This window comes from Planococcus citri, chromosome 1 (assembly GCF_950023065.1).
Source record: "Planococcus citri chromosome 1, ihPlaCitr1.1, whole genome shotgun sequence".
Classification (NCBI taxonomy): Eukaryota; Metazoa; Arthropoda; class Insecta; order Hemiptera; family Pseudococcidae; genus Planococcus; species Planococcus citri.
In genome coordinates, this window is record NC_088677.1 from 48,197,739 (window position 1) to 48,222,488 (window position 24,750).

At 34.5% G+C, this 24,750-nt stretch overlaps 6 protein-coding genes across 10 annotated transcripts in view; 3 read left to right on the top strand and 3 right to left on the bottom strand.

Moving 5' to 3' along the window:
• Positions 1-11,092, top strand: part of Gld (Glucose dehydrogenase) — a 32,195-nt gene extending 21,103 nt beyond the window's left edge. For all 4 annotated transcript variants that reach the window (XM_065345634.1, XM_065345632.1, XM_065345633.1 and 1 more), the window contains exons 4-5: positions 4,976-6,398; positions 10,763-11,092. In XM_065345634.1, the coding sequence (XP_065201706.1) occupies positions 4,976-6,398; positions 10,763-10,809 (1,470 nt within the window). In that variant the 3' untranslated portion in view covers positions 10,810-11,092. The remainder of the gene's footprint in view (positions 1-4,975; positions 6,399-10,762) is intronic.
• A 354-nt stretch (positions 11,093-11,446) lies between these two features.
• Positions 11,447-12,819, bottom strand: LOC135832405 (uncharacterized protein DDB_G0271670-like). Its single transcript, XM_065345641.1, has 3 exons — positions 12,749-12,819; positions 12,391-12,450; positions 11,447-12,230 (listed from the first exon to the last, which is right to left on the bottom strand). Exons 2-3 carry the CDS (start codon positions 12,440-12,442, stop codon positions 11,560-11,562), a joined length of 723 nt encoding a protein of 240 aa, XP_065201713.1. The 5' UTR covers positions 12,443-12,450; positions 12,749-12,819; the 3' UTR covers positions 11,447-11,559.
• A 257-nt stretch (positions 12,820-13,076) lies between these two features.
• On the top strand, positions 13,077-17,191 carry LOC135832406 (uncharacterized). Of its 2 annotated transcripts, none has more exons than XM_065345643.1 (3): positions 13,077-13,361; positions 14,375-14,430; positions 14,577-14,960. In XM_065345643.1, exons 1-3 carry the CDS (start codon positions 13,319-13,321, stop codon positions 14,895-14,897), a joined length of 420 nt encoding a protein of 139 aa, XP_065201715.1. In that variant the 5' UTR covers positions 13,077-13,318; the 3' UTR covers positions 14,898-14,960. The 2 variants fall into 2 exon arrangements, with proteins under 2 accessions (XP_065201715.1, XP_065201714.1); XM_065345642.1 differs by lacking the exon at positions 14,577-14,960 and adding an exon at positions 16,552-17,191 and having other exon boundaries at positions 13,084-13,361.
• A 21-nt stretch (positions 17,192-17,212) lies between these two features.
• On the bottom strand, positions 17,213-20,157 carry LOC135832400 (uncharacterized). Its single transcript, XM_065345635.1, has 6 exons — positions 19,169-20,157; positions 18,627-19,085; positions 18,350-18,475; positions 18,089-18,251; positions 17,693-17,933; positions 17,213-17,544 (listed from the first exon to the last, which is right to left on the bottom strand). The coding sequence occupies exons 1-6, from the start codon at positions 19,833-19,835 to the stop codon at positions 17,323-17,325; spliced, it is 1,878 nt and encodes a 625-aa protein (XP_065201707.1). The 5' UTR covers positions 19,836-20,157; the 3' UTR covers positions 17,213-17,322.
• A 143-nt stretch (positions 20,158-20,300) lies between these two features.
• POLDIP2 (DNA polymerase delta interacting protein 2) lies at positions 20,301-22,246 on the bottom strand. The gene is made up of 7 exons (XM_065345639.1): positions 22,026-22,246; positions 21,709-21,864; positions 21,550-21,637; positions 21,293-21,470; positions 21,055-21,218; positions 20,779-20,984; positions 20,301-20,702 (listed from the first exon to the last, which is right to left on the bottom strand). Exons 1-7 carry the CDS (start codon positions 22,115-22,117, stop codon positions 20,591-20,593), a joined length of 996 nt encoding a protein of 331 aa, XP_065201711.1. The 5' UTR covers positions 22,118-22,246; the 3' UTR covers positions 20,301-20,590.
• A 259-nt stretch (positions 22,247-22,505) lies between these two features.
• On the top strand, positions 22,506-24,711 carry LOC135832403 (N(4)-(Beta-N-acetylglucosaminyl)-L-asparaginase-like). Its single transcript, XM_065345638.1, has 7 exons — positions 22,506-22,678; positions 23,022-23,198; positions 23,266-23,419; positions 23,487-23,712; positions 23,801-23,997; positions 24,069-24,176; positions 24,247-24,711. The coding sequence occupies exons 2-7, from the start codon at positions 23,090-23,092 to the stop codon at positions 24,512-24,514; spliced, it is 1,062 nt and encodes a 353-aa protein (XP_065201710.1). The 5' UTR covers positions 22,506-22,678; positions 23,022-23,089; the 3' UTR covers positions 24,515-24,711.
• Positions 24,712-24,750: the final 39 nt, after the last annotated feature.

The following is a 24,750-nucleotide window of genomic DNA, read 5'->3' on the forward strand; positions in this document are numbered from 1 at the left end:
ACTTTAATAAAATTTAATAGTATAAACATATAAATTTAATATAGATAGGTACATTTGCCTAGAATTATGTAAATAGTCAGTCGTCGGTTATACTAATATTGAGAAGTTCAACAATGTGTCACGTTCCATGAAACTCTCTCGCTAAAAGTAAATTTAATAATAAACCGTACAATAATTAACGTCAATCATTACGCTGGTATCAGTGTTTGCGAATTGAAAAATGTTTTTATTCGTATATATTTCATCCGTAGGCTACTATGATATAATACGAATGTAGGTATCTAAACTAAACCTATATCTAGGTAGGTATACATTATAGGAACACATATGTATGTACATACGTGTACTTCAATATGATCGTCTACCTGTATAAAACGCATAGGTGAAGGTAGACATTGTTGACCAGTTTTCCAATAATAATGCCACTGCCACATTTACTCTGAATTTTTTCCTTCGATTTCTGTAGGTAAATAAAGTGCTCTCACTCTCGATTTGTCATCGACCCAAAGATCTGAAATTTGTCTGCGTATAAAACAACATCCCTAAGAACTGTAAAAATAAGCAGTTTCAATCACAACCACATAATTATATTTGTATCTGCATACCTGTATATATGTATGTAAATTTGTGTAGTCAATTTGTTAAATTTGCGTATCGTTTATGATCTACCGTGTATACCTAGTACCTACCAAATACCAATGATCTACAAAATAATAATTGTACAAATGATGCCAAAAATCACTCCACTTTATCGCATCAATTTATCACCAAATCGTTATTACGTCATTTACGCATAACAATGGACGATTAGAATCAATGTTAAGTGTTACGTAGGCGGTTTATTGGAGCAATTTGCTCGCGTACACGCTACACAGGGCCAAATCTAGCCGGAAAAAATTCCCTACTGAGGTCGTTTCGTGAGCATATTATAATGAGATGGTTTACCAGGCCAGTGTATATTACTATACATTTAAACATACTACGCTGATACTGTATAGTTTGTGTGAATTTACTTACTTTGCTGGAAAGTCAGACAAGATTGCAGATATTCGACGTTTGTTTATTTTTGAAAAAAAAAGCATCGCTCGAAGGTAATTTTTTCTCGATACCTATTTAAAGAACGTAGATACAGGAATGTGTGGAAAACCCGAACAAGTATACGAATAGCGGAAGAGTAATGTAAGGAAGATGGAAACTGGATTGTCGAGAATATGATCGGTAGAGAAGAGAACCTGAAAAAAAATTGTGTGAAGTATGTGAAGTATAAAGTTGAATTCGGGACAACCAATTAATAAATCTATAACTGTAAATAATATAACAGGAATACCACGATATTTGAAGAGTTTTTTCATTCAAAGGCATTTGTAGCTGGTGGAAGTGGGGTGGAAGGACGAAGTGAGGTGAATCACTGAAAATAACATTTTAGGTCTCAAAACGACGCGGAAAAATTGCCTAGGTACCTCTGATTCAACCTCTTATATGTCCAAAATCACAACGTTTTACTTGAAAAATTACGTACCTACTTAATTAATAATTACCTGTGACCTGCTCATTTTAAAATTATCTCTTAAGAGCCACCTAACCTACTATATGTTCCCTAATTCACATTAAAATCCGACTCTGATCCAAAAATATTTTAAAATTTTAAAAATTGACTAGATACCCAGTGGTTCTTGTAAAGATATTCTACCCCAAACATATCTATGCTGATAATTTTTTACTCTTGGACCTTGGTACTTTTTTCGGTGAAGGAGAGAGTAAAAATGCTATTTTTCTACATTTCATGCTTTTCGCTAAAAAATAATAGAAATAATAAATGTTGACCAAATATTTATGGAAATTACTACGAAAATATGAATAGGTGTTAGATACCCATTTTATTTACTCATAGATGTAAAACTTCTGCTCCAATCCCCCTCCCCTCACTAGAAGCTTTTAAAAATTGTCCTTTTGATTCATTTTCTTAATTTCAAAAGATATGTAAGTACATAGATATGTAATGTACCTAGCTACCCACACTCATTTTTCTAGGGGTATATTCAAAATGCGCAATTTCTCATGTTTTTCGTAGTTTTCAAGTAAGAATCATTGCTCGAAATTATCATCTTGTAAACAGCACGTTAGGTACCTATTATTTTAAAACTTCATCGATTAAAGTTCCTTTAAAAACAAAATCTCTGTTGAAGTTTTTTAAAAACTCCATTTCATTTATGAAAGAACGCAAAAATACTACAATTTCTGTGCTCGCTTTTCTCCATGAAAAGCAGCGATGAAATTAAGTATATTTTTCACATCAACGATCACGGGAGGGAAATAACGTTTTTTCCCCCTCTTTCCTCTCCTCCTCTGCCTATTTAGGGATGTGATCATCATTCAATAAGGGCACACTGTTAAATTAAACAAATCTTTGAAAAAAAAACATTTTTTTGGTGAACATTTTTTAAATTGGTTAGGTAGGTACACATCATTTTTTCAACTTCATTATAGAACATTTTTTTTTAGCAAAAAAAATCGAAGAAACATACGTTATGGCGGGTAATGAACAATAGGTGAACCGCAAAAAATTCTGATGTTTATTCCTTTTCTCAGCCTTTTTTTTTTTTTTTTTTTTTTTTTTTTTTTTGGAATTTGGTAAAGCGTAAATATTTTTGTAATAGCCTCAAAAGGTTATATTGTACGAATGTGTTTTTGAGCTTTTCGGGTTAATATTTCCCCTCTCCTTTTTCCTTCCTAATTAAAAATTTCAAACATTACAGATTTTTGTTATAATTCTGAAAAATACGTAAAATAGAGTAAAATTTTCTTGGAATTCGGTGGAATTTTGAAATTTTTAAAAGATAACCTTGAAAAGTTGTGGTAAAGTTTTTAGTTTTTAAATACATATGTATTTGCTGCTTCCCTTTCCTTCTTCTCGCTACTCAGATTTTTTTTAAAAAACGCAAAAATGTAGTCGATAAAACGTATAGGTACAAGACTACTTATACCTACCCATGAATATTTTTTGCTGGGTACTACCAGAATTTTTTCATATTTTCACTTTCATTTCTATTTCAATTTTTTTTTATGTTAATCGATTATTAAGTTATTGTGAGTTGTTTTGATGAGTTTCCTCCTTCATCTTGAATTTAGTTTTATTTTTATGCGTTTTTCCTTCTTCATAATTCTGAACTAATTGTAAGTACGAGCTTTTGCAACATTCGATGTTGAAACGAAAAGCTTGAATTTTGATTACGTCTTTTCAAGAACATTTCATGACAATTTTTTGTCATGCTTCATGGTCAATTAGAAAGACGAAAATTATATATTTTCGCATTGTTAACCTCTTGTCAGCCGCCTTCCACCACCCCCTTTTGATATGAGATTTTGGAATTTATATCGTAAATTTTAAGAATTGACTGAATAAGTATCAATGTTTATTGTAGATTATTAGTTTTTCTATCCTCTTTTTAAAGCGTTTTAAAGTTCTAAAAAAAGATTGAGGATATGTTCCATCTGTTTTTATTTTTTTTTGTGCCCTTCTGGATCTGAAAAAGTGATTTTCGCGACCGGAACTCGCCCTAATTAGCGTAAGGAGCTGAAATTTTTTAGGTCAAATCCAGGGGTACTTGTCGAAAATCCGAATTAAAATTTTATTTTTATCCCCTTAATTCGCTTCAAATTCTGATACTTGAAGACTTGTTTGGGATTAAGTTTGTTTTTTGCAGTTTGGTACTTCAGTGCTTGTCAAACAGCCTCAAGGCCCAAACATTGGGCATCTTCATCGATCCCTTCAATAGTTCCAATTTCTGATTGTGGGATGGTAATGAAATGTCAGGGGAAAAAATCAAAATAAAAGCAAATAAACGTCAAAGTATAGGTACGCTAAGAGCATTGGGAACACTCGATAATCTTAACAATCTAAATACTATATTCAAACGGAAAGATTATACTGTTCCGAAACTCACTCAGCCACTTAACCAAAACCGGAAAAAAAGCTTACTGACGTAATTAAGGTAAATGCATTCGAGTCTATAATTAGCGAAAAAAAAGAGGCATCGAATGCATTTAATTGTATAAACCAATCATTAGTATACTCGGCGATTACCTACGCTAATTTCCTTGTGGGATGTACAGTGTACCCAGTACACACGGCACGGCGGCGGCGCTTACGTTCGCCATCGTCAGATGATATTCCTTCTAAAGTTTTCTCTCACTTTAAGATATAGGTACTGTTAAACACAATAATTAACGTGCAATTGCTAAATTGACACGAACGTCGAGATAAATGAGACGTGGTATTGGACGTGACGCGTACAGGGAGGTATCGGATGAATAAATTTTCATAACTAGCATGTAATTGTGCTGTGCATAGGTATTAAAGGTAGGTATATAGGTAGTGTTTTTTTTTTTTTTTTGGCAAATGATACATTCAGGTGGTAGGCACTGGGCAGATAGCTGGTAAGATACTTAGATATGTAACTTACTGGCGTCTTTAGTAGATGGCAAATAAACTCGCGTAGAGTAACGCTATATACAGAGTACCTACATACATATAAAATATGTAAAATTGCAGTAAAAAGGATGCATAAGTAGTCCTAAATATGTAGGTACTTGAAAACACATGGGTATCACAAGCAGGACCTTCAATTCATAGCAACCCAAGAAATTCTTTCTCGATATTAGAGGAGTCCTTCAGTTATTTAGCATTTCAATGCAATGAATTTACTGCCATAGATGGTTTTTTTCACCCTACCTTTCAAACCCAATTCATATCCATGTTTCATAATAAAATTGACACCATTATTACATAGATATAGTTATGTATTATTATTATTTTTAAAAAAATAATTTAAAAAATGAGCACACTTGTAACATGAGTTGAGAAAATAATGACATAAACATTCTTATTTGTCCCATTTTCAAAACTACCCCTTTTTTTCTCTGAACCATTCACTTTATTACGTAATAATGCTTTTCTATGATTCTTTTGTCGCAGGTTTTAGGCGGTACGAGTGTAATGAACGGTATGATGTACATTCGAGGCAGTAAACTGGACTTCGATAATTGGGCCAAGCAAGGCAATTACGGATGGAGTTACCAAGAAGTATTGCCTTACTTTTTAAAGTCTGAAGACAATCTGCAAGCGAACATCATGGACCCAGGATTCCACGGCGTTGGAGGTCCTCTTACAGTAACTCAATTCCCTTACCATCCGCCATTATCGCATGCCATTGTCCAAGCCGGAAGCGAATTAGGTTACCGGAACATCGATCTCAACGGTAAATTCCACACCGGATTCGCCATCGCTCAAACAACTTCGAGAAACGGATCTAGACTGAGTACGGCCAAAGCGTTCCTTCGTCCTGCTAAAGACAGACCTAATTTACACATTTTGCTCAACACGACCGCCACCAAAGTACTCATCGATCCGAAAACCAAATCTGCCTACGGCGTTGAAATGTTCATTAACGGTTACACCCAACGAGTGCTGGCCAAAAACGAAGTGATCATCAGTGGCGGAGCTGTCAACAGCCCTCAGCTTCTGTTACTCTCCGGTGTCGGTCCCAAAGAAGATTTACGCCAAGTCAACGTACCATTGGTTCATCATTTACCCGGAGTCGGTCGTAATCTCCACAATCATGTAGCCTTCTTCGTTAAATTCTTCATCAATGATTCCTCAACCGCGCCTTTGAACTGGGCCACAGCCATGGAATATCTGCTGTTCCGCGACGGTCTCATGTCCGGTACTGGTATCTCCGAAGTAACCGGCTTTGTCAATACTAAATTAGCCAATCCTTCGTTAGATCATCCCGATGTACAGTACTTCTTCGGAGGTTATCTGGCAAATTGTGCGCAAACCGGACAAGTCGGTGAGAAAATAGCAGACTCTGGAGAAAAGGGTCTAAGAGGTATAGACATCATTCCAGCCGTGCTGCATCCCAAGAGTAGAGGATACCTAAAACTGAAAGATAACAATCCGTTGTCTCATCCTTTGATCTACCCGAAATACCTTACTCATCCCGATGACGTTACCAGATTAGTCGAAGGTATCAAAATCGCCATCCAATTAACCGAAACGAACGCTTTAAAGAAATACGGCTTCCAGTTAGATAAGACTCCCGTAAAAGGTTGCGAGAACTTGACTTTTGGCTGTGATTCGTATTGGGAATGTGCCGTAAGAAAACTGACCGGCCCGGAGAACCATCAAGCTGGTAGTTGTCGCATGGGACCAGCCGGTGATCCTCTTGCAGTCGTCGATCCCGAATTGAAGGTTCACGGTATCGATAAATTGAGAGTAATCGATGCTTCGATTATGCCTGCCGTTACTTCCGGTAACACCAACGCGCCCGTAATTATGATCGCTGAAAAAGGAGCCGATATGATTAAACGAAGATGGATCGGACGAAAAGTACCATTCAGTAAGTGGTAGTGATTTAGTTTGCTATGATGGCGGTGTAATTACCTATCTACCTACCTATGTAATCAAATGGTAATATGAATTTTCATGTGAACCTTCCAAAACGTGTACTTCATTATGATAACTTCACAACCTATCTATCTACGAAAATTACCAACCTATTACTTGCGTTAACGTACGACAGTCAACGCCGAAAGAGACTTTATCAATTCGTTACTTCTATACACGTAACTCTTCTACAACTTACATACGGTTTCACTGTGGTACCTCTATGTGAAGATACGTACCTCTACCTACCTACCTACCTACCTACCTACGTATTACGTACCTCTAGAGACCTATCTACTCGATAACTCTGGACTTGTTCAATTCTCAAGTAACTATATCACACACGTACCTATGACTTATTACAATAGCGAAATCGATTTTATTTATTTCTCATTTGTAAATATTACCGATTAAGATGTATCTACCTAGCTATTTATTTTATTGTAATTTTTTTCCTTTCATTAATTTATAGGCATATTAATCGAACGATAGGTAATCTTAAACGTCTCGTAAACTTTCTAATGGTGATTATTTTACGACTAATTAACAATTTTAGCTTTTTATTACGTGGGTAAGGTACCTACCATAAAATCATTCTAAATTATCGAGTCATTCGTCAAAATCGAATAAGCTATTTTGTTCGTTCGTCGAATCAAACGTCTGCCGATTAATTACCTAAACATCTAACGTAGGTATCGCGAAAATGACGTCTTTATTATGGCTGGAAATTTTTTCCATCTCGTGATTCGTGATTTATGTGCTTGACTAAACGTCCAACTCGCGATAAAATTTCTAGCAAAAATTTCAACAATGGCGAAATGGGTATTTTGCTTCAAGGCTGAAACCGACACTTGAATAACGTTTAAAAAGTGTTGAAATTAATTATAGGCAAGTCTAATTTTGAAAAGTTGTACAGTAGGTATTTTTATACTTAGTGCAGGACTTTGTAATTTTGGTTTAGTGTTTGAAAGGTTTTTCCAAATTGACTGCCAAAGCCTCTTATTTCATACTGCAAATTGTACATGAATCTAACATTTTGAACAGATTGATGATGCTATAGGTTACAGATTACGGTAATACTAGGATAGGTACGAGTTTTCAGTAATGAAAATTGAAATAGGTAGTTAAATTAGAATGTTGAATTTGGAAGTTGTTGAGTGCTAGAAGAAACCGGTTTCTTTTTTTGGTCTTTTTTTTCTTACGTCAATTGAAACGTAGCATTGGCAATTTTTCATTTTTTCCCCAATTTGTTGAGTTATCTTCCGATAGTAATTTATCACGTTGTGTATTATTAATCAGTCAATCAATTAAAAACCCTCTAATAATACACCTTGGTAAAAAGTAAAAAATCTAATTTTTCTATCTGACGCAGAATTTTCAACATACCTACCTATTAAATTCACAGGAGTGTGAATCGCGATTGGTCTCTTACAACAGTTCTTGTAATTTCCATTCAAATTTTTCAAAATGTATTTAATTTTTGGTAAAACACAATTTTTTGATACACTTACCTATTCACGTTGGTGAGTTTTCCGCAATATTTAGCACAATTTAAGTTTGTATGTTCTCTCCTTCCCTAAAACAAACCAGTCTCTTGCCTACATTCTATCAGCTTATCTCAAACAAAATCCGTTTTATGGCACCAGATCTCGATTTTCATTTTAGGTTTATCTAATACCTTTCCTCCCTATTAAAAAGTCGATGCTTCATTAGAAAAATCTACTCAAATTCGGTTTTGTGGTGGATTTTAGTCATTTTAATTTGGATGACCTTGACCCAAATTTCACTCATGCCCACTTTTTGAGGAATTGATAGAGGAAAAATGTGAAAATCATTTATAAAAAGTTGAAGAAGGAATTGATCAAAAAGAATCTAAAGGCCAAATGGCATCAAAAAAATCAGACAAAAATCAGCATTATAATGTACAATGTGAGGAAGGAATAATCTATAGATTTTTTGAGTAGAGGTATTTTATGCTATTCCCCTCACTTTAAATGGATGAAAACTGAAATTTGGCATATACCTGCAGCCTGCACTTTCAGAAGGTAACTACTCCGCTTTTCAAAATGTGTTTTTGAGCTTTTTTGAGTCGTTATCAATTTTGTCCCTCATCCTCAAGCACCCCAAATGAACGCAGAAGACTGAAATGTGGTCATTGAAATTGAATATTTAGAGGTGTGTCTTTCAGTACCTCAACTTCCAATTCGAACCCCTAAATTCATAAATAAAGCCATAAAAAATGAATAAAATATGCGATAAAACCGACCATCCGTCGCAAAAAATCGAAAATTTTTTTCGCGGATTTTTGTTCCCTAAACCATTTAGGGCTCAAAAATAGGCGAAAAAACATTTTTCGATTTTTGCGACGGATGGTCACATATAGGTAAAGACAGTAAAATCTGGATGTACCTACTAGAGACTAAAGAGTGGTGTTCAACTTCAAAGTAATGCCTCGAGTAATTAAAAGAGGCTTGAAATGAATGGGTAGTTATTTTATCCTCAATGCCCCACTAAACTTTTTTTTTGTTCTTAATTCATGACATCGGGGCGTATTTTTGAAAAAATGATGAATGTGATTTTATGCTGCCTTTTGAGATAGGAGCATTTAACTTATAACGTTTTGATATTTTGATATCATTTTTTGATCAAGAAATTCGAATAAAAGATGGAAAATTTTACACCATCTCTGATTATTTATACTAACTGTAAGCATAAAAGGATTTTTTATTATGAAAACCTTCCAAGAAAAAAAAAATGAAATATTTAAAAATTTTTCCAAAAATCGTGGATTTTTATTCAAATGAAATAAGTAGGTATGTATACTTGTAGGTATAGACACTTTTGCACGGCTTTCAAATGTTGCCAATTTTGAATAATTTTTTTAATTTCTGTCAATCCCATACAAGGTGTCAGTGTCCTTCCGAAAACCAACCTTTCTTTCCATCAGTAACGCAGGCACCCATTTTGAGTCCGAATGTGTGTTTGTTTGCCTAATCCCGAAATGCGAGGCAGTGATGTACATAGAGTTATTGATTTACTTATGAGCCTATTACCTATTGGTTTTGATTTTTAAATTGGTTTCAATTTTGAGTACAGGACCACCTTTCAGTTTTCTAATATGATAGTTTTTGTTTTTGTCGTTGTTCTACTAGAAATGTCGTTTTATGTGATTTAGCCGAAAAAGATTGCAAAAACTATGCTTTTTTTCTCTTGCTTTTAATAAATTAGTGTAGGGAGCAACAGCTGTGAAATTCAATGGAAAAAATTCATCGCAATCCAAAAATGAAATCAATGTTCTAATCTCTTTTTATAATTCAACTGTTGAACTGCGCTCATCTTTCCATCTTTCATATTGTTCAAAACACTAACGGAATCATCTGCAGTTTTCACGGTCAAAAACAAATATCAAACCAGCAGGATTTTTTTTACCCACTGAACTAATAGGACTGCAGGAGATGGAGAGAAATGAAACGTTACGTTTGTCAATATTTACGGTGGTACATATTTAATACAATTGTATTCGCTGTTGCGTACCATGTACTGTATTGGTATAGGCTTTTTTACTCTTTAATGTCAATCACTCGTATAAAAACTTACGGACGACGTTTTTCTTCTTGAACCGGAAACAATCGTTTTGTTTTTTTCTTAGGCAGATACTTACTTTATGTACCGCTGCTGTAAGCGTATTTTCGCATGTATGACCGTGGCGGTATAAGTATATTTCATCGGTAAAAAGCAAATGTTTTCTCTCTAAATTGTTTTAATTTGATTATCGATAGTGTACCGTTGTAAATATAACATCTCTGTATGTTTGTATTCCCACCTACCTATCTATATTTTCTTTAATGACAACAACTGTTGGTACTTGTACATACACTTAAACCTTACCTATTACATACCTGTACCTACCTACATATACATACCACAATATAGTTACTACATATTTACCTACTGTACATACATATCTAGTTTACTCACCAACCTATTGACAACGAAAATACATTTCGCGATATGCACATCATCATTTTAATTAAGATAACAACAATGGACATGTTCCAATTGATACCAACCTGTATAACATCAATCACAAACACATCAATACCGCACCATCTTACACGAGATTTTACAATGGGTCATTTTTTTTTTACTTCTCTCAATCATTATACCAACTCTATCGTGTATAATGATATTCTTACAAAACGGACAATTATTACCACGTTGATTGCATTGCAAAAGGCGAGATGCATCTGCGATTTCCGCCTTTCATTTGTCACTTAGGTACTTGCCCTTTTTCATTATTTTCATTTGTGTTTTCAGACGAGAAAAATCAAACTCAAAAGCGGAATGCGTTTGCAAGCCATTAACAGTACCAAAGATTTTGAGTTTATTTAGATAAATTAGCCATGGCGATGTGTTGTCACGCGATTGGAATTATTTTTCATGTTTTTAATTTTGTATGAGATTTTTTCTCTCTCTTTTTTGCTGATGATTTTTTTATGTTTTCGTAAATTATATTCTGTATTTTATAAGATGTTAATTTAAAAATCGTGTATGTAAAAAGCTCGTGTGTGTAATTTAATTTTTACAATAAGTGAAAAAATCAAAATATTTTATTGTGTAATTTTAAATAAATTTTTTCAATATTTAGAGCTTTTTTAAAAAAACTTATAGACGAATGAATCGGTCATTAGTTTAGTTTGGGTCTCGAAACTAATAATAATTGAAAGTTCATCTTTTCAGTCTGAACACGTGTTGTTTTGCCTTTTTCAAATTTATTCTAACAGATTTCTTGAATTAAATTTCCATCAGTCTTCATCCAAATTTTTTAGAATTTGGAAGGATTATTATAGGAGACTCAATTTATTAAAATGGAAGTTTCAACTCAACTTCGAGTCATGAATGCAATAATTTTATCATATTAAGCAGGTGTACCTACTTATTACCTCTCAAGAATGTTGTGAAAAATACTCAATCTATGCACGTTTTCATTAAATAGAACAATTATTTCGATTTTAATTGCGAAACTATATTTTAAATAAATTACAAAATAGTAATAGACAGTTAAGTTATAGGTAGGAAATAAAAAATAAATTACATGTTACAAATACCTATATTTATGAACTAGACGCCGAACCTGCTGAAGAAGAGGAGGAGGAGGAAGTGGAGGATGGCCAGAATCCTTGAGGTGGTTGAAAACCACTGGGTGGTTGCCAACCCTGAGGTGGTTGCCATCCTTGAGGTGGTTGGAAACCATTTGGTGGTTGGAAACCCTGAGGTGGTTGCCATCCTTGAGGTGGTTGGAAACCATTTGGTGGTTGGTAACCATTCGATGGTACGGCTGATTCCCACTGTTTTCTACATTTCTCGAAAGACTGGTACTGATTTGTGTAGGGTTCGTAATACTGAGAAAATTGGCTGCTGTATTGTTCGAATGGGTTAGCGTTGTTTTCAGCTTTGGTAGAGTCGGCTCCTGCGGCACCGGCGGCTGAAGAAGAGGAGCTACTGGAACTGCTCGACGATGTAGTTGCGCTAGAGGGGAAACCTCCGGACATGCAGTTTTTCATGTAATCTTGGTAGTTGGGGATCTGATATTGAGATTGGCCTTGCGAATCTTCCATGGTATCGGACTGGATGGCGTTATTTGATGTTGATTGACCTTGGAGATTGAAGTAATCCAGAGCTGATGGATTTTCTTTCAAGTATTCTTGGAATTTTTCGCTATTGAAGTATTGGGTGAAATCCAAACCTGACGGACCATCGGCTCTGTGTTGGATTTTCGGCAACGCTATAAATAAACGCGAGGTTAATGAAAGTGTTTTTTTAAATTGTTGTTGGAACGGATCAATAAGGAATGGTTGAGAAATTTGTTTTTTCTTTTTTGTGTGTGTGTTAAAACAGAAGGGGGAAATGGTTTTGGACACAAATAAAAAATTATAGGTACTCACCCATAGCATGAGCTAACAGCATCATGGCAACAACTTTTCCAAAAAACGCCATTTTCCTATCTGAAAAAAAAGATAGGTTTGAAAATTCTTTCTTTAAAATTCAACGGGAAAAGGTACAAAGAATCTTAGTGACAAGCTCGTGTTGCCCCCCTTCTACACCTAAGTTTTGAATTCCTTGTAGGTAAATTTTTCAATTTGAAAAAAAAAGCAAAAGAAACAAAAACAGAAAAAATACAGAAATGTATAAAATCTAATTTAGAGATTTCAAACAAATAATTTTTCAAAAAAAATCTGAAAAATTCTGATAAGTGAATAGTAAAAGAAAACATTTGCGAATAAATTTCACGAGGACACTTACTTATTTAATTGTTTTCCCTACAAAACAATCAAACTGACTGATTTTTCACAATTTCAAACCTTCTATTTATATGAAAAAGTTCCCCAACTGAAATTTTCAAAATCATTAGCCTATCGGTAGAAAAAAGAGGGAAGAATGATATGAAAATTAAAGCTCATTTCCTTCATTTACTTAATCAACATTACCAAACCAATCGTAAGTACAGCTGATCTGAAAAAAATCACTCGAGCGAGTACCTAATAATCATTCATTATTCATTAATGCATGGTTCATGATAAAAACAGAAAAACAGTACTACAGTGATCAAGTAAGTACATACTTACGCTCGTACACAAAAGATTTACATTTTTATCATAGGAAACAATTTCCATAACAGAATTCTCACGAAAAATCCATTTACGAGTTGACTCTATCGTATTTTACAATTGTAAAAATAAGGGTAATGACACATGGCATTTAATGTCCGACTAGGTAATCTGATACCTATTCGTGGATCATGGATTTTTAAAAAGCACTAGGTATGCACCTTGTTTCTCAAGCCACAATTTTAACATAAGTTAATGTCAAAAAATGAAGGTTTACTTTGAGTTTATTTCAATATTTTTAATAATTGGTAAGTAAAATTTGTTGACACTTCATTAATCTAAGAGAATAATACTACCTAGTAGCTCTTAAACTAAAATGCACGAATAGGTACTTAAATCCTTGAGGAAAACTTACCTAGTCTTTCCCTCAGTTACTTAGATTTATATTATGAGTTGGCGGACCATGTGCTTCTACATACTATATAGGCCTAAATAATAATATTATCTTGGTATTTGAGAACCCATTATGAGTTTTTTTTTTCTATTTAATTAATTGTCAATTTTTTGCAAGTTAGGATTTTAATAGGTACTTATTAGATACAGAGTGGCCAGAAATATCGGGTACCCCTAAGGAAGTTTTTCATTAAAAATATAGGTTGGCAACGTGAAATAGATGCATATGATTGGTGGAATGTTATCTCTCCAGTCCAACAACCAATCATGTGTTATCATTATTATCATTCACTGTGACCAACCGAAGTATTTAGTTAGAAAACTTTTTTAGGGGTACCCGATATTTCTGGCCACCCTGTATCTGTACCTACCTATTTATTTAGTTAAATCGGATTCGTGTAGGTATTAAGTACTGAAGTAATTCCACATACTTATTGCAGTTCAGTGACCCATACCTCATAAATACCTATCTTAGGTATATCAATATCATATGAAATAGACTCACAATAAATGAAAAAGACTCAACTGTAGGGTGTAATAAATCATATCCTAAAAATAGAATCAAAAACAACGTATTACAGTTAAACAAAAAAGTAATGTCACGGTTAAAGAACTCAATTGTCATATTCTTTAGCAAACGAATATGACTTAATCATAATGTTCTGCAAAATGTTGGCAATTTTTAATTTAGGTACCTACCTACCTATCCATACCTACATTGTGTAATAAACATACGAGTACCTGTAGTTCATTTTCCGTTAAATTTTTCACGGTTCGTTATGATTTTTCCAATATGCTTAGATTAAGACATTGAATTTTTTCTTTTGTTGTTCAATTTCATCTCAAATCCAACGTTGATTTTTTATAGAAATTAAAACGCATGCATTCATCACGGGCGATTCGGAAAATATACGAAACTTGCAGGTAAGTTGATGATGCTTTATTAACTTGAGTAGGTACGTACTATGTAGGTACCATCAAACTCCTTGACCGCATCCAACGTGTGTGTAAAAATTAGTGTTAAAATATTTCCGAATGATATTGTGGTTGTATCTGTTCGAACAAATAAGACGCCTTTATCGAGCGCTGATAATAAAGAGCAATCGAGTAAAGAAAGCGCTTTCACGCAAGAAAATTTAGAACAAATGGGTATGGAGATGGGCCAACAAGCTGCGCAACAAATGCAACAAACGGGTATGCAGATGGGTCAACAAGCAGCTCAACAAATGCAAGAGACAGGTTCTCAGATGGGTCAGCAGGCTGCTCAACAGATGCAGCAGATGGCGATGCAAGAATTCAGTCATGGGATACATAAAATTGAGGATAAAATTGATAGGCAGACTGATAAATTTATTGATGACATGTCTCAACGAATCCAAAGTTCTGTGTAAATTCATTTAGGGTCATTTATCGTAGTTTTTTTATGCAATAATATAACGTTGTCATACTTACAATATGAGTTTTTTTTCTGAAGTACCTACCAACTTATCTACAGAAGGTTCTATTCGTATAATCCTTTCCGGCAGTTTCCGGTGAAGTTCCATATGTACCTAGCTACCTACCTAATCTTCCTAGCGATGCGCAGATCAAAGCGCGTGTAAATTAGTTTGCGAATCCTAAGAGTTGAAGGGGCAAAATTTATATTCATGCAAAAAAGGTTGTGCAAAAATGATTTTGTCTGTTAAAGGTCTGTTTCAACAATACTTACAACAGATCTCTCGAAGGGTCCGCATTCGATTTAAATGGGATCGCGAGTTTTGAAGAGAACATGGTCTGAGACCCTCATAACCAAAGTTTCAGCGATCCTAATTAATTAATTCTTCGATTTTTGACAAATTTTTGAAAATTCAAAATTGACCATTTTTGATAACTCATCTATTTTAATTTTCTATTCATACTTATTTCTTATTTAGTAAAAAATAAATGTATCTAGCCATTCTAGACATCCAGCGAGATTTTCGATTTCTCCAGAATTTTTGAATTTCTCCAGCTAAAAATGGACACCCACACCCACCTCGAGTGCGTTTTTTTGACCAGCATTCTCCACTTATCATTAAAAATATCTAGTTAAAAAAACGCACTCAACCCGGGGTTGCCCGCCTGGAAAATTAAAATCTGACCAAATATGGATAAATTTGTTGAACGAGTCGAGAATGAGCCACAACTTGATATTTACTAGCCTACATTAATTTCCATGCCTTTTGGAGAAATTTAAAATTGTGAGAAGTGGTGAAATTCAGTTGGGGGAGTAGAGTTAGTTTCAGGACTAATTTCCATCATTTTCACTAAATTAGTAGATACGCGTTTTTTTAATAGGCATAAATCACCAAAAATCAAAAAATCCATTTGTGCAGCTGAAATTTTGGTTATGCAGGTTCCAAAACATGCTCTTTCCAAAAATCTCGCTCCCGTGCAAATCGAAGGTAGACACCTCAAGAGGAGGTTCCCAGTCGTTAATCATGATTCCCTTTTGTTTTTCAAACAGGTAGGTAGTAGGTACATAGTTTCCAACATCATGTAAAAAATATTCTGTTGTGAACGTGTTTTGAATTTCATAATTATATGGAGGTAAAAACCAAATCGAAATCTCATAAAAAAATAAAGTTTAAAAAAACAGAATTTTTTACTTGGAAAAACACCACTTTGAGAACCACTCACAGTACTCAAATTACTTATCCATTGGAATTCGCCTGTAATTTAAAAATTATTGTTGATGTTTTTATGCAAGCAGCACGTACGTGTGTATAAAAATAACTAAAATCAAGATTATGTTTCCCTTTAATATGGCACAACGCAACACCTCCAACATCGTTTTCCGCGTGTAAAAATAACGTTATCGTTTTCATATCAATTTTAATTCATGTTTCTTATACGTAGTTCCTCGCTCATTGAATTTACCTTTTTTACATTTTTAAAAAAAATTGACATTTCGCCTGTTTTTGCTTAGGTACTTATTACAATTAATCGAGTTTTAAAATAATATACCTAGGTACCTACTTAATCGTGTTCGTATTTCCATTTTAACGCATGTTATTTTTCATTCAGGAGGCAAAATCAACACGAAACTTATTGCAGAAAGATTTGAATCAGTTAATTAACGATGAATTACTCGAAGAAAGCTACACATTGGAAACTCCTTACCAAATTTCAACTTCTCTTAACGAACTTCCCATGAAAGGGTTTCAAATTCAAATGCCAATCGAACAAACGCTAGAGAAAAACTACTACGAAAACCTAGCAGATAATTCAAATACAGCTCATTCAACTACAACTGAGAACTATTTCAGTCAAAGTAACAACGTAGATGGCTATAAACCCTTGATATACGAAGATTCCAGAAATACGGAAACGCCATTTGAAATGTTGAAAGGGTCATCTTCAAATCCACCCACCAGCACGATTAAACCACCATCTATACCGGAATTACCATTCGGACTCCCTAATGGATATTCATCCAATGGACAAGGATCTCAAACACCTACGTTAATTATGGGAGGATTTTCCATACTTGTAATGCCAATGCCTGGATTAACTCCGGGTAATATGGCCAACATGTTTCAAACTGGACAACAACTGGGACAGGTTTCTGGTACGAATCCGTTTTTAGGGCCATATCCAGCAACAGGTTAAGTAAATTGTATAAATAATTAATGAAATTGATGAAAGTTTTGTTTTTTGTTTTTTTTAAATTAGGTAATCACTTGCATGATGTAAATAATACATTTATTATTTAGGTAAACGCTAAATTTAAGATTTAAAAAAGTTTGTGAGTTTTTAAATTATTGTAAGGTGTAAATACCTTCTAATACATTATTTTTATTTTTTCTTGAATCCTGTGCTTATTTCAAAACCTATTCCAAATGGTTTAAAAATACTTGAAGATATCGAGAATTTACCAAAATTGTTACATATTTTGTACGACTCATCTTCTCCATCTGGACAATCTTCTTGGTCATCGCAAACCCAGGATCTTGGAATGCAGCTACGACTGAATAACGACGATGATGACGAAGTAGACGGTTTTGCTGATTTATAGCACTACCATACAAAACACAGGTGAATAAGTTTGATTGGTTACTATCAAGGAAAGTGATTAAGGTAGGCATAGGAAAGTTTTACGCGCACGACTGTAAAGGTGCTCATAATCGAGTGTAAGTAGTAGGTAGGTATACAAAACGTTGCTTACTCTGAATTCTGAATTCGAATCGCAATATCTACTCCAATTTTCGCAAATATTTTCGTCTGAACCATCTGAGCAATCATCTTCTCCATCGCAAACGTCACGTAGAGCTACGCAATCCTTTCCATCCCAGCAACGGAAATAGTTCCGACCGCAAGATTTGGAATTATAATAATCTTTACGGTTTGTATAACCTGGTCTGAGTTGTTTGAAAGATTCATAGCAGTTGTCATCATCTTCGTCCCACCTAATCAAAATAAACACCAAAATTCGGTTTAATTACGTTTGCCAATTGAGCATCGTGATGATAAGAATACCTACACTACAGTGAGCAAATTATGAAACAATTAGTACCTAGACTTATTTTATATACTTAGTGGTGTTGAAAGGAAAATAGTTTACCCATCTTGACAATCTCGTCGTCCGTCACATAACCACGAATTAGGCAGACAAACCGATTGACCCTTAGAACGACAGCGAAATTCGTATTTGCGACAATTACCTCGATAGTAATAATCATTATCATAATTGGTATGCTTATCACAGCGTAACTCGTCATCGCGACCTATTTGAGTTCAAAACAAATTCAGCAACTTATCAGTGAGTTGACCGGTAGCAGACGAGGTTGAATTTCAAAGGAATTCAATGCCATTCATAATTCACCTCTACAATCTGTTTCTCCGTCACAAACCCAATCAAGAGGAATACAAGTATCTGAGTTGTCACAAGGGTATCCATCGTAAACGTCATCTTCTGAATAACATTTTACAGTTTCCGTTCGATGAAACCCTAAAATTAAGGAAATGAATAAGTAAGTACGTTAAATAGATAGGTACCTAGAGATAAGTAGTGAAGCAAGCAGGTAATATCTACTCCTATACTCACTCCCCAGTGCAAAATAATTGCTTAGATAAGATAATATTCTCTCCGAGGTACCTACCTTTATAACCAGCCAGAGAACTTGAAGCGTTATTGTGCTTATTCCTTTGGAAAGGTTTCAAAATAAGGTCCAATGACCTACTAAAATTAGTAAGTCCCATTTTATACACGCTTCCGGTAAATATATTAATTGTGTTAACAGTAGTGAAATAAATATCCCCATCGTCTTCGTTTTCTCGGACATTTTTCAAGGACACTCGAAGTAATTCATGGGGCAATTGATCCGATAAAATGACGTATTTCACTGGAGGTAGTAATTCGATTGTTTGCTCGGGTGCTGATAGTACTGAATTATTTCCTTCAGTGTAATACCTAGAAATTTCTATGGTGTATCCAAGTTTTTCCAATTTTGGAAACATTAATTTAATATCGATGTAATTCACTTTGAGATTATGTGGGTATTGTTTAAATTTCTTTTCGAGCAATTCTCTCGTTTCTAAGATATTTTTCACTTCATCATCTAAAACAGTGAGAATATTTCAATTATAGGCATGAGTTCTCCGAAATATTTTTGAAAAATTTAGGTACGTAAAAAAATGTTACCTGATACAATAAAAGGCGTAGTGAGCTCAAATTCTTCGATATTTTTACCGTCGGATTGTTTTCGTATAAAATTCTTGACTTCATCTTTCTCAGTCAGTAATTTAATTTCGCCTTTATAAATACGATCTTGTTCTAGGCTCGAAATTGTATAATAATTTCCGAAATTACCAACATTCATTACGTGCGATATAAGGTTTTTTCCATCGTACAGCACGAAAGCTGTTCCAATTTGGGTGATGTTGGAATTTTTTGCAAAATTGAACCAATCCAAGTTTATATTCACCGATCGTATCGATAAAGTTGGGTACAAATCGTCTAAATTTTCTCTGGCAGTCACTCTCCGTTTGATTCTGGTACCGTTTGTTTTACTGGCAGTTATTTTTAAATTATCTGCCCGAGTGATGTTTTTCATTTTATTATCTATCACATTTTGAGTTTTATTTTTAACGCCACTTTTATTAACATTACCATCCATTATCTTATTAACTTGATTTTTGATACGGTTCAAAGCGGTTAGATTTTTCTTCATTCCGGTTAATCGATTATTCAAAAGTTGAGTACTATTCCGGATATTTTGCAAAACATTATGGAGATTCTTACCGTCGGCATCTTCACATGAAATAAAACACGCCGAACACAGAATCAACGATAGGCATAAAATCTTCATTTTTAAATCGCGACTGCGAAGTTATTCGCGCTCGGTTAATATTTCATACGATTAATGAACTGAAATGTCGCATAGAAAAATCCGGTTTCAAAGATACGTGCACTTGAGTAATATTTTAAATCGACTAAGATACTGACATGATGTATCAAAAAATCCAGCAGCCAAACCTTATTAAACCATGAAGATTTGTCGAACATAATTGACAAAAGAATTACGAACTTCATTGTTATTATTTTTACATAACAAAACAAGCCATCTTTTGATACCGAACTGTCATTAATACCAATCCCAGCAAGGTTAAGGTATAAAGTTTATTGAACTTAAAACATCGCTTATGATAATAACATGAAAGTGCAAATACATCTAATTCGCATCAAAATACGCACAGCAGCATCTCGGTTTCATGCTGAACTAATATTGTCACGTTGGTTAATTCAATACACTTATTCAATGAAATAAAAAAAAGAGAGAAAGAAAATTATAATAAAAAATCACATGAATGCTTCTAACTTAATGAGATACATTTTATAAAAAAGAAAAAAACTTCAATATGTAGCGTAAAAAAATCTCATACATTTATAGAATACATCGCGCATAACAACGTTCGTTAAGAATTAACTCTTAAATGAAACTTTCTTAAGGATACCTAAGTAAGTTTAATTAAAAGTTCTAATATACATATAACATCATACTGGGCAAACTCGCGAGAAAAATCAATATTGCATCCTTTTTTCAACTTAATTTCTTTACCAGACCTACTTCACGGTAGGAGGTTGGGAACTGTCGTCGGTTTTACTCTCCAACGAAAACGGAGGAATTCTGCAGTCAAATGTGTATCCATCTTCCCTCTCCATTCTAAAGGTTCCCCTAATGGTCAGTAAAAAAAAAAGTCCAATAAAAATATCGCGCTTTACAGTCAAAATATTTCCATAACAACACTTACCACATATGCCCACTCGGTGCTTGTAAACTGACATGACTACTGTATTGAAATGCTGGCAGAGTTTTCGATAAAACTGGTTCCTGACCGACGACTCCTCGACCTCGTACTGTTTCCAAGGTACCGGAAAGGCTGAATATACGCCAATGCCTTTCTCTAAGCTGTACCGCTAGATCTCCTAAGTTTTCCAAACGGATGCAATATCGCCACTGAAATGAAGTAACCGATTAAAATATGATACATCAATGTTGATTAAAAGATTTTACTTCTGTATCGTACCCAATATGTAGATGAGTTTTGAGACTCGCGACAACCCATGTAAAATGGTATGACGGTAATTCGAACATTTTCAGTAGTCTCCTTGTGTACGTCTGATAATTCTAACCAAGGATGGTTTTTCTTTTGCCATGCTCTGAGAGTTTCCTGAGCGCCAAATGGTGGATCTTGAAACAGGAAAGAAAAATCAAAAATTGAGTATGCTGATAATACGTTACAATTCGTATGAAATAGTCGTTACCTTTTTCTGGATAATACATTAAAAATTTATCGAATAATTCATGCTGTAATGGGTGTTTTTCGGTGGTAGTATAAGGTAAAATATCTTCATGCGCTACATAATCTAATCCAGGTATAGCATACAAACTGCGATTACTGTCTTGAGTTCCTAAAAATGTGACTGCTTCGGTTTGGGCTCTCTGCAACATGTAAATTTTCATATTCAGTATGTTATGTATAATTGTTTAGGACATCGTATTTCATTCACGAACCACTTACAATAAACGGACAATCCCTCGAATCGATCAAGCCTTGATAAAACGTATGAATTTTCCCTTTGACTTCCTTTACGACGGTATCTTCATCACTGCGACAAGCACTTCATGTTATTAGGTACGTTTCTGATTCAAGGTTAAATTTATATCAAGGAATACTGACCTGCTTATTTTATTTGGTATATCTCTGTCGTAAACACGAGCAAGCCATGGAAATAAAATCACTCCTCTGTATCCAAATACTCGATGAAGAAATAATTGACCGGTGTCATACTTTCCTTGGAGCTTCGGAGTATCTAACCGACCAACTTCAGCAAGCCTGAAATGGTGAAATTCATCAGTAAGACAGAAATATAACAAATTCATCGGTCAGAATAACAGATTTGATACTCAAACGCAGAGAGTTCAATATCAATTCAATGCAGAACAGATATTTCTAGAATAAAAATAATGGTGAAATAGTCGCATTATTGTTCTTACTTTGTGTAATTGACTTGAGTAATCTTCACCACATTCAGGGTTAATTTACAGAAATCGTGAACTTGCAAACCTTTACGAATTAGAACTGACATATTTTATGAAAACTGAAGCACAATAAAACAAACTTTCATAACTTTTCCTCGTGGTTTATTTTCAATATTTTGCGTAGTTTTGAAAGTTGAACTTCATAAAACTATAAAAGCGAACTCTTATCACAATACTTCGAATTGCGATTGCAGAGTTGCCTAAAGGTTCGGCTTGTAAAGTAGTAAGTGATTGAAAATTGCGGTAATGAACTTTCGATAATTCAAATTTAACCTTCAAAGCATTTGAAAAAAAACGCCGACTAACCTGAAAATGCAATAAGATGCATTTTTTCTATTTTTTTTACCCAAAACTGTGATAATTTTAAACATCATATTAATTGAAAGCTTTTTAATTGTGTTTTAATTTTAGTTTGGTGGCAACATTGTTCGGGAAAAAAACCTTAAAAACAACTACAAGCTCAACGACTTTTCCGGAACTTTTCGATTGATAACGATTCATCAACAACGAAATTTTCTCGATTTCAAATTCAAGAACAATGTTCGGTTTTTCTGGTTTGTCAAGTGTTTAGTGTTTTTCCGCAGGAACTGTATTTTTCCATTCAGAAGGTATGTCTAAATTTCAAAATTTTCAGCGCCATAGAATAAAGGTAAAGATGTCTGTATTTAGCTGCCGTGACAACGTTGAACGTTCCGATCCGGCTTTCAGCGGCAGTTTTTGATGTGATCACTTTACTTTCCACTTCAATAACTCAATCTGCATGGCTTCTTTTTATTTGATGAGTCAAATTAGATACACTTTCCCTCTTGCCATGAAAACCGAATGCAGGGAAACGATCCTGCAATTGCAAAGTTATCTCGAATATTTACTCAGTGATAATAAATTGATATTTTATTCTATTGTTTGATTCATTGTATGTACTTGATTTCGTTGCTCAATTTCTGATTATAGTGAATGGAAATCAATCGTGATACTGTTGAATTTCCTGGTTTTACGGTACGTTTTACTTCATATCCATCATGAGGTCGATATGTGTTTTCTTACTTTTGGTTCCATGGATTGATGGGTTTCAAAATAGACTACCGATGGTTGTGAATACATGGCCTTTTACTGACGCAAATGCCGAAGGTAAGTACGTTCCATAATAAGCTGTCATAAGTTAGTGATCAACATTGCAATGAATCACTGTTTCCAGGTATGAAAACGTTAACGAATGGAGGATCTGTGATAGATGCTGTCGAAGCAGGCTGTGCCGTATGCGAAAGAGAACAATGCGATGGAACCGTCGGATATGGTGGCAGTCCTGATGAAACGGGAGAAACAACTTTGGATGCCTTGATAATGGATGGGTAAATTTTATAATTTGTACTGTATTGCAATGCTTACTTGGAGTTCAAAATCGTCTCCTCTTTTTAGATTAACTATGGATGCGGGTAGCGTAGCAGCTTTGAGAAATGTGAAATCTGCCGTAGCAGTTGCTAGAAAAGTGATGGAACATACAGAACATACTTTACTCGTCGGTTCTCAAGCATCAGATTTCGCTTTTCAAATGGGGTTCGCCAAAGAATCCTTATCCACGAATCATTCAGCTAAATTATACCAAGACTGGCGAAGCAAAGATTGTCAGCCTAATTTCTGGATTGTTAGTAGGCCCGAGTTGAAATTAACCTTTTAAACTGATCTTTAGGTAACCTTGCTATTCGTTAGTGTAGCCTGCTGATTTTTTGTAGAATGTTGTTCCCGATCCTACACGGTCATGCGGTCCCTATAAGCCAATTAAAGATAAACAACGGTATTCGAAGAAACGCCAAGAATCGCCTTACTTGAAAAATCTACATCACGATACAATTGGAATGATAGCACTTGATACTTACGGACGTGTTGCAGTAGCTACGTCGACAAATGGCGCAATCCATAAAATTCCAGGGTAAGTATATTATTAATCTTTTAGTATCCTTGCCTTACTGAATGTAATTTTTGAAATCGCGAAACTTGCAGACGAGTTGGAGACAGCCCAATCGTAGGATCCGGCGGATATTGCATGCATGGTGTTGGTGGTGCGGTGGCCACCGGAGACGGAGACGTATTAATGCGATTTCTACCCAGGTAATAAAAAAGACAAAAAGCCTACTCATAGCTGAGTGCTACATTTCTATAAATTATTATTCTATTTCAGTTTCAAAGCTGTAGACAGTATGAGAATGGGTTTTCATCCGAAAGAAGCTGCAGTAGCTGCTCTTGCTACATTGGCGGAGCACGTGGTTAATTTCGTTGGAGCTGTGGTTGTTGCACGAGTCGACGGAGCCTATGCTGCTGCGTGTTATGGTATAGAAGAATTTCCTTATTCGGTTACTTGGGGAAATAACACAACACCAAAAATAGAAACTGTGAAATGTCTAAAACATAAGGATAATATGATCCATCCATATCATCCTCGCCCTTGATGGAAATTTCGTAAATGTTTTTCTTTTTTTTTTATACGTATGCAATTTTTTTTAATGAATTGATTTTCTCTTACTGTGATGTTACATTATCGAATTACTTATTGTTTTAATTACCTATTTTAATACACCGAAAGATTGATGTTCTACGATCTAGTCTCAGTGTAAATGATTTTATAAATTCTTTTGTTACTCGTGAAGTATTCTTTTTTCTGATTAAAAAACACACCAACACAGTG